Here is a 12321-nt window from a genome sequence, read left to right on the forward strand (position 1 = left end):
GGGGGGGGGGGGGGGTCGTTATTTTAAATTATTTTAGTGAAGTTTTTATAAGTACCAGAGGACCACACACAACAAACTTCTTAAATTTTAGATGGGTTTTACAAAACAGAAACTTGGTAATTCACTGTGTGTGGGTTTCCCCAACATCTAAGTAAGATTTTGTTTTATATACAAGGTGGGGTGAATTTTTATTTTATTACTTTATTTTAAAAACCCAGTTTTATCATTCATATTGTTAATTGAAACAGTTTTGAAAAACTTAAAAAGCTAATGTGTACACCCAGTATGCTTTTTTTTTTAAATATTGGTAATTTAGAAAGTTTTTTTTTTATTAGTTTTTTTTTTTTTTTTAAATCTTGTTTAATAAGTAGGCCTATATATTACAAAATCATATATTATTTATTATGAATGAGTTGGTTGTCGTCTAATTGATACCAACAACTGAATGTAATTTTGAAGACTCATCCATTACTTAAAATGTTCATTTATTTTTGAAATACCAATGAGCATCATTTTAAATTTCTAAAAATATTTTTAGCTGTAATAGCTCACTATTGTTCATTATATAGTATGTTGAAGGACACTATAAAACTTTGTGAAGATAAACTGCATATGCAGAAGACTTAAACATCTGCACTGATGGTTATATGAATTATTCAGATAATCCTACAGAGTAAAATTAAACATGCTTTGCAGTATAGCTCATGACAATTTTATGCTAATGGACATTGTACAAATAAAACTTGAATATCATATGAAGAAGGTTGTTCATACAAAAATGTGGTAGATGTATTCTGGGTGATCTGCAACATCCTGATCAAATATTCCATTTGAATTTTGTTTGTTTGATCATGTTTGAGGTTACTTTTTTGCATTGTCTGTTTTGAATGTTTGATTGAATTGTATGACCAACTCTGATTTTCAGACTGTATGTGTAAGTAGCCCCAACAATGAATGACTGGCTTTAAAAACTTTATCTTTGGAAAGATTATTTTTTTGTACTGCAGGGAAGCCATTTTTAAATTACTGAAAATTGTGAAAAATGAACTCTGTGATCAGCCATAAAAATTAAATGTTTTTGCCTCATTGTTTGTACAGATACCATGTAGTTGTAGCAATAGATTCTCCCATCAAATCTCTGTTTAGTTGTACATTTTTTTTTCTTGAATGATTTTTACCTTAATTTATGATATTGGCCAGATTTTTACAAAAGTTCAGATCACTTTAAATTTCTGCATGCTAAGCTGGATCATCTGTGCCATAAGCAGATTAAACATGAATGAATTTTTTTTTAAAATATGTTTGTATGTCAGTAAAATGTCTGTTTAAATATTTTATTTTCTGTTCATATATTGATACATTTTCTCATGCAATTGAAATAAAATTTACTTTAAAGTTCTGATTATCTGTTGTAAGCGTGTTAATTAAATGAGAGATGCTAGTTGGGTTTTAATTTTGTTTTACTAACTTGACTATGACTTATTTAAAAATCCTTTTATTGTCCACAACAGTATAAATCACACTTAATTATTGCATGAATCTTTAATGATGTAATGTATCATGTAAACAATGCCCTTTAGCCATGCACAGTGCTAGTAATTTCATAGTTGAAATCAGTGGATTAAACTCACCTAAACACTAGTCATCATCATGAGACAGGCTGTTGCCTTCAAGCATAAACCTGTTAGGGGTGGTTGTAAGAAATGTATGACATTGTTGAAAGAGAACTCAAAAGGTGAAGACTAATGCAGTTATGAAAGCAGCTCAATTCAGAATAAGTAGATGTTAAACCCTGCTGTGTATTGTAAAGAGCGCTTGTTCTAATGCTGGGAGACCGAAAATAATTCAAATGACCTCAAAACAGCCTTTATTCCAAACTGTCATTTGTGATGAGAAGTGAGAAGAAAATGGCTTCAAATTGACTTCAGCAGGCTTAAATAAATGTTATAGGAATAATTATTTCACTATACACCCAACATTTTACAGTAAGTATGGATAATTAGCTTACAATAAGCTAGTTGCTTTGATCATATAAATAATTTATCATTACTATTGTGTTCCAGCCATTATCGTGCTAGACCATTACATTGACAGTCATAGAGAGGAGAATGGTAATACCACAGCCAACATACACAGGCCCTGTCTCCCTACATAGAGGAGAATGGTAATACCACAGCCAACATACACAGGTCTTGTCTCCCTACATAGGGGAGAATGGTAATACCACAGCCAACATACACAGGTCATGTCTCCCTACATAGGGGAGAATGGTAATACCACAGCCAACATACACAGGCCCTGTCTCCCTACATAGGGGAGAATGGTAATACCACAGCCAACATACATAGGTCCTGTCTCCCTACATAGGGGAGAATGGTAATACCACAGCCAACATAAACAGGCCCTGTCTCCCTACATAGGGGAGAATGGTAATACCACAAGAACATACACAGGCCCTGTCTCCCTACATAGGGGAGAATGGTAATACCACAGCCAACATACACAGGCCCTGTCTCCCTATATAGGGTAGGGGAGAATGGTAATACCACAGCCAACATACACAGGCCCTGTCTCCCTATATAGGGTAGGGGAGAATGGTAATACCACAGCCAACATACACAGGCCCTGTCTCCCTACATAGGGGAGAATGGTAATACCACAGCCAACATACACAGGTCCTGTCTCCCTACATAGGGGAGAATGGTAATACCACAGCCAACATACACAGGCTCTGTCTCACTACATAGGGGAGAATGGTAATACCACAGCCAACATACACAGGCCCTGTCTCCCTACATAGGGGAGAATGGTAATACCACAGCCAACATACATAGGTCCTGTCTCCCTACATAGGGGAGAATGGTAATACCACAGCCAAAATAAACAGGCCCTGTCTCCCTACATAGGGGAGAATGGTAATACCACAAGAACATACACAGGCCCTGTCTCCCTACATAGGGGAGAATGGTAATGCCAACATACACAGGCCCTGTCTCCCTACATAGGGTAGAATGGTAATACCACAGCCAACATACACAGGCCCTGTCTCCCTATATAGGGTAGGGGAGAATGGTAATACCACAGCCAACATACACAGGCCCTGTCTCCCTACATAGGGGAGAATGGTAATACCACAGCCAACATACACAGGCCCTGTCTCCCTACATAGGGGAGAATGGTAATACCACAGCCAACATAAACAGGCCCTGTCTCCTTACATAGGGGAGAATGGTAATACCACAAGAACATACACAGGCCCTGTCTCCCTACCTAGGGGAGAATGGTAATACCACAGCCAACATGCACAGGCTGTTCCTCTAAATATCCTGCGAAGACTGAACTAATAGTAATAATCTACCCACAGTTTATTCCCTCATTTGTGTGACACGAAGTAAAAAATAACAAACAAAAAAACTAACAGCCTAGTGTGATGTACCAGCTGGTGTGACATGTGTTCCTTTAGTTGTGTGTTCTCGTTATTTAGCCGACACACAATGTCGCTGCATGACAACTCTGAGGTATGAGCTGGGTTTTTTTTTAAAAATGCAAGTGGAATTATAACTGACGTTAACCTCCCCCCCCCCCTTCATCAACGTGTATCGTTACATGTCACATGTCCTTAAAAAGCCAGGTTCCCCATCAGACGTCAGGTCTGTGCTGACGTCTGCGAGTTATATTTGTCCTCAACATACTTAGGATACAAAAAACACGTAATCTGTATATCCGTGTAGTAGACGTTTAATTAAAAGGCAGTACTTGTGTTACCCCCCCCCCCCCCCCCACCGCGCCACATGCTCAAATGACAGTGTTTATGTTAATAAAATGGGCGCCCCAGCGGTAAGCCGATGATCTAGGGGAAATGGCAGTCATTAACACCCAGTGGCTGATGACTTTTTAGAATGCCGCGTGCTATTACAGAAATAGTTTGAACATCTTACTTTTCATTTAAAACAGTTTTAAAATATATTTTTTTCTATTCCGTCCATTGAGTGTGTGTGTGTGGATGGGTGCGGGTGGGGGGTGGCAGTGATAGAGCTCCTGTAGACAGCAGTAGCGTAGCGAGGGGGGGGGGGGGACATATGTCCCCGGACGCCGACCTTAGCGGGCGCCAAAATGGGTTGGAATAATAAATTGAAAGGTTGAGGGTGGTGCAAATCGAAAGTTTGAGGGGGGTGGGGGTGGGGTGCAAATCGAAATCTTGAGGGGGGGGGGGGGGGGTGCAAAGCGAAAGGTTGAGGGGGCGGGTGCAAATCGCAAAAAAAATTTTTTAATCGGGCAAAAATTCTAAATCCAGATTTATCAAAATTTCGGCGTTTTATGAGTATTCGAGTCAGAAAAACTGGGTTTTGCGATTCTGTGTCTGTAAACACGATAACTTGAGTACCGTTAAAGTACTTCTCAGCACTTCTTTAGACAACACCGACAAAGGCCGAATGAGGGATCTTTATGCAGGGACCACCCATGATTCCTTTATACAATGTTCAGGTACTCACCCCAAGGAATCTATAATCTACTGGGACAAAAAGGAGCCATGTTAAAATATTGAAGTCATACTTGAATATGCCCAACTCCTTCAGTGTTTATCATTGTGAGCTCGAAAAGCTCTGGCTAACTTTTGGTTATTTTTGCTTTTGGTTTTGTATGAAATACCGCACAGCAAGCATCGAAATGGCACCAAGCGCAAGCAATAAAAAGTGTAGTCTCACTCCTTACTCGACACGCACCCATCCCCGCTCATATCTGGAATATTCCACCATTAGTCTCATTCCTGACACCCCCCCCCCCCCATCCTCACCCCTCTGATGTTTGCCACTGTGGTCGCGTACAGGCCTAAATAATTTGAGTCACGTGACTAGCAGAAGCACATATTAACTTGCCCGGTTGAGCAAGCAAAATTACATTTTTAGTTTTTACATTAATTCATTGTGTGCTCCTATCATCGGATAAGGTTTGTAATAGATACGGTTTAGCAATTCATTTTTTCTTAATCACATAAGTATTTTATTCCGTTTAAAATGAACTTTACTTTTAAATATTTTTTGTTTCGTTGAAGTATGTGTACCATTATTCTGTTCATGCCCGCACTGAGTTTTTTTTTTCTAGCTGAGTACACAGAAGCCTAGTTATTCACCTGACGTCATTGGTCTGTGTGGTCAAGTCGTAACGCGCACCCTTGATAACAGGTATGTCTCCAGAATATTCCCGTGGTCGAGTCTCTACCATCCTACTCCAACGGGTACCTGGTCAAAGTCTAGAACAGTAGAGATAGATGGTCATTTTACTGACCACACCATACTGCTAAATCTCTATGAAATAGGCCTACTGAATTTAGCAGAAGTGAGAATCATCGTTTTAATTTTTTTATCATTAGTTTGAAAACATTCACAATTTTTTTTATATTTATAAGAAATTATATTTATCGAAGGGAAATTGTTTTAATTAAGCTTTTTTGTGCGTAATTATTTTTTTATTTCGTTACCGAAGGTTGCTGTGCTATTTTGTGTCAAACTTTACTAACCTTTGTAGATTGTCGCCAAGATGGCTTCGTTTCCAGCTAAACGTGGCATTATCATCGGACTGCTAATCTGCACAAGCTCACTTGTCGGCATAAGTTCACTTCTTATCTTCACCTCCCACAATGTTTACCCACCCACGCTGCGTACGTCACTGGGTGACGTCACTGGAACTCGGAAACATATAGAAAACAAACCTATAGAGGTTTTCTATGGGATCCCTTATGCCCAACCTCCTGTGAGAGAGCTGAGGTTTAAACCTCCGGTGCCGCAAGAGCCGTGGTCCGGCACCAAAGACGCCACCCAGAAACCAAATTCCTGCTGGCAAGAGATTGACGAGGCGTTCGATCGTTTCCCGGGGGTGGAGATGTGGAACCCCAACACGGCGAGAAGCGAAGACTGCCTGTACCTCAACGTCTGGCGGCCGTCTTGCTCAGTCGGCTGTAACGAACCCAAACCGATAATGGTGTGGATATACGGCGGAGGTTTTTACTCCGGTTCCACAACGCTTGATGTCTACGATGGCTCGTATTTATCCGCCTATAAAGACGTCATCGTCGTATCCATTGCCTACAGACTTGGAGTTTTAGGTTTTATGTTTTCAGACAGTGACGACGCCCCTGGAAATATGGGGCTGTTAGACCAGACAATGGCTCTACGGTGGGTGAAAGACAACGCCGTCAACTTAGGTGGGTCGCCGGACGACATCACACTATTCGGAGAAAGTGCGGGTGCGATTAGCGTTGGGTATCATCTGCTGTCCCCGCTATCGCGTGACCTGTTCACCTACGCCATCATGGAAAGCGCCTCGCCGTTGTTTGAGTTGCCAGCTGGTAAAAAAGAAGCCGCTTTAAATAAAACAATTATCCTAGCTGACATCCTCTCCTGTCCAACTGACCCGCCCGCTGCCATGATGACCTGCCTCCGAGAAATCGACTCACAAACCATCACGAAAAAACAATGGGAGCTTGAGAGATTTTATCCCGGCATTCCTTTTTGGCCGTTGGTAGACGGATACTTCCTGCCTGACGAACCCGCGCTCATGATTCAACGCGGTGACGTCAAAAACACCAGCGTCATAATCGGAGTCAACGCCAACGAAGGAACCTATTTCTTTGTTTATTTATTCATGAAATATTTCCCCATCAACGGAGATGGGCAGATCACAGAGAGGCAATACGACGAAATCCTACACGAAATCTTCTCCGGCGACAGCTCAAAAGTATCGCAGGTAAAGCAAGAGTACTCACGAGAACCAGGCCTGTCTTACACTGCCAGACTAGACGCCATCTACGGCGACAAGCGGTTCAAATGCCCGGTCGTGGACTTCGCTCGTGAGTACGCCAAGGTCGGCGGGAAAATTTACCTGTACAGCTTTGAGCATCGCGTGAGTACCAACCCGTGGCCGGAGTGGCTGGGCGTGGCCCACGGGTATGAAATTGAGATCGTCTTTGGCTTGCCTTTAGCTCCAAGCTCCAGATACACGGATCAGGAGAGGGAGCTGAGCTTAAAAGTGATGGAGTTGTGGACCAATTTGGCAAAAACTGGGTAAGATTTTGCTTTTCGTTAAATTGTGTTTAGTAAAGATTTCTTAAACATTGCTGGTAGGTAGTCTAGTAAAGGTGATAGGGTATCACCGTCTACTTGAATCTGAATAACAATGATGTTGGGTTTTTTTTGTGTCCATAGAAATTATTTTCCGCGTACAATTTTCAATTTGGTGTTAAAACCCAACGAGTAGAGAAAGCGAAACATTTAAATTGAATCAATTTTTTTTAATTAATAGAAGCCATAACACTAGAACAACAGAAATAGTAAAAAAAAAAAAACAGATAAATAAACCCTGTTTTTTGTTGTAATATGTAAATCTAGTTTTTATTATTGAGTTGCCAATTTTCAATTTTATGAATAAATATATTGTTGATGCTTTTTAATTGGATTTTTTTCAATCAATTCAGCAACCCAAACAAACAGAGTGAAACAATATGGCCGCCCTACACCTCAACCGATCAACATTACGTCATTATTGACTCGGAAGGAACAAGAATAGCCCGGAGCTTACGCCAGCAACAATGTGCTTTGTTGTCTAGGATGTAATACTGACTTCCATCATAATTCATAGCCCCGTTAAAAAAAATCTTGTGGCTTGTGGCAAAAGAAACTGAAGCGTAGTGTCAGTAGCGTACGCAGGGGGGGAGCAGGGGGAGCGGCCGCTCCCCCTCTGGCCATTTTCATCAAAGTGGCGCCTTTTTGGAAACTTTTTAAACTCAAACTTTTAAACAATGATATTTGTTAAAAAAATATTTTTTGGTCGGCACATCTATGTAAATCACAAGATTTCTTTTCATACAGCAATTAAGCATTATTGTACTAGTCTAGTAGTGTCTACGTTTACAACACGTATTAACAGCTGCATCAGTTTGCCATTCTAAAAATAACCATTACGATGCATTGCAATGTTTAAAAAACCTCTACGGTAGTACCACTTGGCAAGAGGGGCGTTAAGTTTAGGGCAACTGTATAATGTATTTGCTTACGAATAATTGAATTAGAAAATGTTATACATAAAACTTCACACATAATTACTTTATATATACAGTTTGAATCGTGTGATTAATTTTTAAAAAATTACAATACAGAAACAAATACAACTCATGTGGCACCTTTATTTAAATTTACTTATGAGCAAACTGCGTAGAGGTGGGGGACATTTTGACAAGGTCAATAACGTCATCACGATGAAGTAGTAGTATTCTTACAGTCTGGGCGATAGTGATTACGATTACAAATTATATGAAACAGTTACAACCCCCCCCCCTCCCCCATGGACCCTTCTGTAAAAAAATATTGTCATAATACCACTGCTACTTATTTAAATCTATTTCTGTAATATATATTTGTATAGTATATATTTGTGTAATATATATGTATGTTTAGAACAGGCATCTAAAAACTGACGCTATGTTCACTCTGAGTTGGTTATCCACCTCCCCCCCCCACACACACACACCTCACCACCACAATTGTGTAGAGCGACATTAATGTCACACCTAGGTATACACTGGGTTGGATAATTGACCTAAAGTGAACGAACAGTGGTGAATGAACCCCCCCCCCAACCCACCCCGAACTGATCTGTTAAGTACATGTAGAAAAACTCGTAATGATGTACCAAAGTACCATGCCGCCAGAAAATTAGCTTTTTAAAAGTAAAACTCTGTGAATATTGTTTTTGCAATTACCAGTAAAAATGTGTATGATCAATACAGTGATCTAACCCATACCAATCACTATGTTAAAAATGATCTTTAAAGAACACAAAGAAGCAGTAGTTAATTAGTAGTTAATTAAAAATATATGATCTGAACTAAAACACCAATATTTAGTTAAATGTAGGCTGTTAATCCGAATGTTTGTCTATTATATCGAAAAGCGTGGTTTTATACCAACTCTGATTTTAAAAACTTTCATTATGCTGTAATACTTTAGCATTTATGATGAAGATATATTAAATTCTGATTACAGACAAAAACATTTTGTAAACACGAATAGTGTTAAACTATTTCATTATATTCTAAAGTAATTATTTATTTGTTTTGACATTTATAATTAAATTTGTAGATATATACATATTTATATTAAGAGAGTGATTATTTCCCCTATTTCACTTGTCTTAAAAAATTTCCCAGGAATTATTATGTAAGAATTTTTTTTTTACAAGAATTACAAAACAGATTGTGTTACGTTCATTGTTTTTGGCTGTAGTGTGTATATATATATTTTTTTTTGTTTAGATCGATACAATTTTTGTTTTGTCGGCCTACATTGTGTGTTAATTTATTTTACATCATAGCGAAGTAATGACATACAGATAGTAATTATATATGTATATATGTATATATATATATATATATATATATATATATATATATATATATATATATATATATATATATATATATATATATATATATATATATAATACACGTATACAGAACGTGTTAAAAGTTCGGCGCCTTTTTTTGCTCTTTTCGCTCCCCCTACAACGAAAACCTGGATACGCCTCTGCGTAGTGTAAAGTAGGATTCCCAGATTTGGCGTTACCTATGGTTTCATGTTTTCCTCAGCTTGTTCATGTCTCATATATATATATATATATATATATATATATATATATATATATATATATATATATATATATATATATATATATATATATATATATATATAAAAACAGTAGATTAAATTTTTAAAACACGTGGGGCTGTAAAAACCTCATTGTGTTTTTATTACCTTTGTACAGAGTCAATGTATTTGTTGTTAAGAACATTCTAGGTAACTAAATACTAAATAAAATTTGAAACATTCTCAACACAATTTTTGTTTTTTTAATTTGTCAGGTATAAAATAAATAATTATAAAAACAAAGACAAGATGAAGTTCAATTTATAAATCAGAGGAAAACATTGAAATGCGTTCTCAAATATTAATGTTTTTTGAAATTTTTCGAATTTTGTTGCGTCATTTAAACGTAAACACAACAACTAGATTAGAATTAATATTTTAAATAATTTATTGTTCTAAATCTATGTTTGGTTTTTGGTAATTAATATTTTATGTACCGTAACAGTATTATAAAAAAACAATTTGTTTTTTTCTTCTTGTTTCATAGTGACATATATACAAATATAAAAACAACCATATTTAAAATAAATATAAAAAGCGCGCGCAAATGTGTTTTAATACATTTTTTAAATAATCATTAAAAAAGTTTTAAAAAACCCACGTTTTCTGATTGAACTAAAAAGTAGAAAATAAATGCTATAGGCCCTACATCACAATAATGCAAGCGATCACTCTACTATAAGCGATCAAAAACGTGGGGCGCCGAAGTAAAAGTTATATTACTATTGATTAGATAATACTATTGACTTTTATTAGGGAGCTTGTAGAGAGTCAACAGTATTAGAAACTGTAAGAAAATCACGGCGCCCCACGTTTTTGCTCGCTTATAGTAGAGTGATCGCTTGCATTATTGTGATGTAGGGCCTATAGCATTTATTTTCTACTTTTTAGTTCAATCAGAAAACGTGGGTTTTTTAAAACTTTTTTAATGATTATTATTTTCTACTTTTTAGTCTTTGTCTGTTTGTTTGCATTAAAATCTTGCTATCGATTTTATCTTTTCACTTTTTTTTGGGTAAACGAAGACAACTCGTAAAAAGACAACTCGTAAAAAGACAACTCGTAAAAAGACAACTCGTAAAAAACACGTTGTTTGAATACGTTACTGACTAGAACACATAGATTTGAACCCGTGTCGAGTGGGATAGCAATCGTGTGCCCAACCACTCGACCATATCGTCTCCCCCAAATTGGCCTACCTCCTGTAAGTTTAAACTCGGTTCAAGCTAAATTCTCTGCCCCTAAGCCTGTGGCGACATGTGATCGTTCGCTTCACTGCGCGCGAGGTACGCGTCGCTGGTTTTTTTTCTAACGCTAGCAGAGGAGAATTATATATATAGATTATATAGCGGTCTAAAATGCTCAATAAAATGTTTCCATTGATCAATTTAGTAATAATAACAATTGAATATTCAATGGTCATCCAAAAGAAAGCTTCCCTGAAAATTTCAGCGCGCTAGCTAACTGGGAAGTGCCAGAAATTTCGATCGCAAGATTTGATTGGAAAGACAAACAGTTACAAACAATTAAAATATTACATTTCTAAATTTTTTAATGATTTATTATTATTATTATTATTATTATTATTATTATTATTATTATTATTATTATTATTATTATTATTATTATTATTATTATTATTATTATTAAAGTTTATGAGTACATACAAAGAGTTTCGTCAACACCGGAAATAAACCTGGCTATTGCCATTAATTTATTAACTCAGTGGATGGTTAAATATCTCGTCCGTTTGATTGTTAAACGTGATTTATTTGACGAGATTATTTATTTCATTACGCAAAAAAAGCGATGGAAAAGAGGGGGGGGGGGGGGGGGGGGGTAATGGAAGAATCGTACTTGACTGTCTGCTCGCCACCATCTCAATACAAAGCTTATGACTACACGAAAACACGCGCATACACATTATTGAGTTGATAACACACACATACACATAAGTTAGTTTAAAACTTACGCGTACGCATAAATTAGATGAAACGAAGACTACACAAATGTTGAAGTTTGCGGTTTTTATTTTTTTTTTCAGAAAAATAACAACAAACAAATAAACGAAAGAATAACTAATAGCTATGTGACTCAAAGCAATGTTCAGTTTTTGTTCTAATTTTTGACCTCATCAATGTGAATATAAACACCAAACGAAGATCAGCAGTGAATTATGTCGCAGGCTCGGCGACCAACACATTTCTAAGGGACAGCGTGAGTACGTCGTGTACGTCCGATAGACCTTGATGCACGTCAGTAGTGAGCATCCATGTCGAACGTCATTGATAGATATCCGTATGGTACCACATTGACGTCCATAGGACGTAGGGCGTATATTATGCAAATCCACAGAAAGCGATACCAGTATAGATGCAAGCAATGGAAGTTAAAAATTGTTAGCCTGTTTAAGAATTAACTCAACAACAGTTACAGTAGAGCGCTGTTTTGACCAGCGAAACATGCGAGTTACATAAACATCACATAATTTAGTTTGATCACGGCTTTAACAACCCAATAAAATCGACAATACTTGTTAGCCGGTAGTTTCTAAAAATTACTTGTTTATCACTTAGAACCGGGAAAAGAGGAAGGGTGGTGGCGTTGTAAAATGGCGTTTAAT

The 12321-nt window shown here is 37.2% G+C and overlaps 1 protein-coding gene across 1 annotated transcript; it reads left to right on the plus strand.

Moving 5' to 3' along the window:
• Positions 1–5549: 5549 nt before the first annotated feature.
• On the plus strand, positions 5550–7065 carry LOC131939772 (acetylcholinesterase-like). The gene has a single exon (XM_059298274.1). The coding sequence runs from the start codon at positions 5881–5883 to the stop codon at positions 7063–7065; it is 1185 nt and encodes a 394-aa protein (XP_059154257.1). The 5' UTR covers positions 5550–5880.
• Positions 7066–12321: the final 5256 nt, after the last annotated feature.

This window comes from Physella acuta, unplaced genomic scaffold (assembly GCF_028476545.2).
Source record: "Physella acuta isolate Inbredline_101_S28 unplaced genomic scaffold, ASM2847654v3 ptg000292l, whole genome shotgun sequence".
Lineage (NCBI taxonomy): Eukaryota > Metazoa > Mollusca > Gastropoda > Physidae > Physella > Physella acuta.